At 41.7% G+C, this 3,038-nt stretch overlaps 1 protein-coding gene across 1 annotated transcript; it reads right to left on the bottom strand.

Moving 5' to 3' along the window:
* Positions 1-1,864: 1,864 nt before the first annotated feature.
* On the bottom strand, positions 1,865-2,338 carry LOC136839865 (uncharacterized). The gene has a single exon (XM_067106192.1). It carries the CDS (start codon positions 2,336-2,338, stop codon positions 1,865-1,867), a length of 474 nt encoding a protein of 157 aa, XP_066962293.1.
* Positions 2,339-3,038: the final 700 nt, after the last annotated feature.

Below are 3,038 nucleotides of genomic sequence, written 5' to 3'. Positions count from 1 at the left end.
CCCTGCCCCTATCAACTTGCTAACTTCCCCCCCGCCCCCACCCCTTTTCCTATCACTCTATTTCCTCTCCCTCTCCCTACATCCCTCCCTCGCCCCCTTTGTACCCCCACCCTTTGGACATGAACCGAAGACTTCGTAGCTATTGACTGTATACGTCCCCCTTCTCACTCTCTCTCTCTCTCTCTCTCCCCTGCCCCCTTGTCCCCCCCACCCTCCACCCTTAGGACATCAACAGAAGACGAGCTCCATTATAAAATAAAAGCACGGGGGACTTCGTTGCTATCAACTCTATACATCCTCCCTTCTCTCTCTCTCTCTCTCTCTCTCTCTCTCTCTCTCTCTCTCTCTATCTCTCTCTCTCTCTCTCTCTCTCTCTCTCGTCCCTTTTTTGCGGTGCTTCCGAACATCTTCATCGTCATTTCCATCCGCCATTTAGCACGGGAGAGGCCCTTCCTCCTCAATACGCTTCCATGATGGTGGCGGGATGCCCTTACATAAAACAATTTATAGCTTCTGTACGAACCCATATATATGGGAGAAGTGTCTTCTGATTTCCATATCTCACAGTACATCCACTAGGAGGGGGAAGGAGTAAAGAAAAGAGAGAGAGAGAGAGAGAGAGAGAGAGAGAGAGAGAGAGAGAGAGAGAGAGAGAGAGAGAGAGAGAGAGGGGTATTACGATTTTTTCGAAAATATTCAAGTTTGGAATGTCAGTAGATTTTCAGTAACAAATAATGTATGTGAGAGAGAGAGAGAGAGAGAGAGAGAGAGAGAGAGAGAGAGAGAGAGAGAGAGAGAGAGAGAGAGAGAAGGGGCGGGGGGTTATTTCGATTTTTTAAAAAATATTCAAGGGTTTGGAATGTCAGTAGATTTTCAGTAATAAATAATGTATGTGTGTGTGTGTGTGAGAGAGAGAGAGAGAGAGAGAGAGAGAGAGAGAGAGAGAGAGAGAGAGAGAGAGAGAGAGAGGGAGAGGGGGTTATTTCTGATTTTTTCAAAAATATTCAAGGGTTTGGAATGTCCGTAGATTTTCAGTAACAAATAGTGAGAGAGAGAACAAAGAGAGAGAGAGAGAGAGAGAGAGAGAGAGAGAGAGAGAGAGAGAGAGAGAGAGAGAGAGAGAGAGAGAGAGAGAGAGAGGATGGGGTATTTCGAAATTCTTTCCAAAACATTCAAAAGTTTCGAATGTCAGTAGATTTTCAGTAACAAATAATAATGATTTCTGCACTAGTTTATAATGAAAGATAATTATATACATTTTTATTTTCACAAAATGCTGAAAATTCTAGAAGTCCAGTTTATTATCATTATTATATTTCAATGAACTTTCTACCGCAAGTAGTTATATTCGTTCATTCCAAAAAGATTCGTACGTATTTAGGAACATTTAATTCATAAATAACCCAAGAATGTTAGCTTAAACTTAAAAAAAAACAAAAAATCTAATTGACGGAAATAATTTTTGACACATTACTTAATCACGATCTTGCCTTTATTAAGCTTGGTTCGAGTTCTTCATTGGAGAGGCAGGTAGAGCTCTCGGCTAGCACGCTGTTAGCCCAGCGTTCGACTCTCCGACCGGCCAATGAAGAATTAGAGGAATTTATTTCTGGTGATAGAAATTCTTTTCTCGTCATAATGTGGTTCGGATTCCACAATAAGCTGTAGGTCCGGTTGCTAGGTAACCAGTTGGTTCTTAGCCACGTAAAATAAATAAATCTAATCCTTCGGGCCAGCCCTCTCTAGGGGAGCTGTTAATCAGCTCAGTGGTCTGGTTAAACTAAGACATACTTAAGCTCGATTCGGCCATCCATAATGCTCTTCGGTATTCCATAATCTTGATCCATCCCTCCGCAATCCTGAATCAGTCGCCCATAATCTTGATCCGGTTTTCCATAACAGTGCTTTGGTGTTCCATAATATTTCTTTGGTTTTCCAAAATCCTGATTCGGCCGTCAATAATCTTGATCTGTTCCCGCATATTCTTGATCAATTGTTCCGTAACATTGATTCGGCTACCAATAGTCTTGATCCAGTCATGAGCAATCTTGACTAGTTTGTCCATAATCTTTATTCCGTCGTCCATAATCTTGATTCCGTCGTAAATAATCTTGACTCGGTCGTCCATAATCTTTATTTGGTCGTCCATAATCTTTATTTGGTCGTCCATAATCTTTATTTGGTCGTCCATAATCTTGATTCCGGTGTCTACAATCTTGATTCCGCCGTTAATAATCTTTAATTGACCGTCTATAATCTTAACTCGGTCGTCCATAATCTTTAATCGGACATCCATAATCTTAACTCGGTCGTCCATAATCTTTAATCGGACGTCCATTATCCTGATCCGGTCGTCCGCAATCCTGATTCGTCTTTCCAAACAAACATTATTTTCTCCTCATTCATCTACGCTGTCGTTCTCTCTCGGTAAGAATATCTGATTAATCCTCACTCAAAACACGATCAAATCCAATATAAACAACGCCCTTTTTCTCTTAGTGGGAGGAGAGATCAACTAATGGGGTTTCTCTCTTGTGAGAGAATTGATTTCCTTCAAAGAAATTTTGGGCAGGCAGCTTCCATCACCTTAATCCCTACCTATCTCGCTACCACTACTTTTCTTCTTCTTCTTCTTCTCTTTCCCTCTAACTATTCTTAATCCACCTGACATCTAAACACTATTAAAAACAAGTAAAAAGTGAGCCGAAGTTTCTTCGGTGCAATCGAGTTTTCTGTACAGCCGCGACAGCGTACAATCAAGGCCACCAAAAACAGGCCTATCTTTCGGTGGTCTCGGTATACTGCTGCATGAGCCGCGGCCCGTGAAACTTTAACCACGGCCAGGTGGTGGCCTATTCTGTATCGTTGCCAGAAGCACGATCATGGCTAACTTTAACCTTATATAAGATAAAAACTACTGAGGCTAAAGGGTTGCAATTTAGTATGTTTGATGATTGGAGGGTTGACGATCAACATACCAATTTGCAGTTCTCTAGCCTCAGTAGTTTTTAAGATTTGAAGGCGGACAGAAAAAAGTG

This window comes from Macrobrachium rosenbergii, chromosome 1 (assembly GCF_040412425.1).
Source record: "Macrobrachium rosenbergii isolate ZJJX-2024 chromosome 1, ASM4041242v1, whole genome shotgun sequence".
Classification (NCBI taxonomy): Eukaryota; Metazoa; Arthropoda; class Malacostraca; order Decapoda; family Palaemonidae; genus Macrobrachium; species Macrobrachium rosenbergii.
The sequence above is the reverse complement of the archived record's forward strand: the minus strand, read 5'-3'. Positions and strand labels throughout refer to the sequence as shown.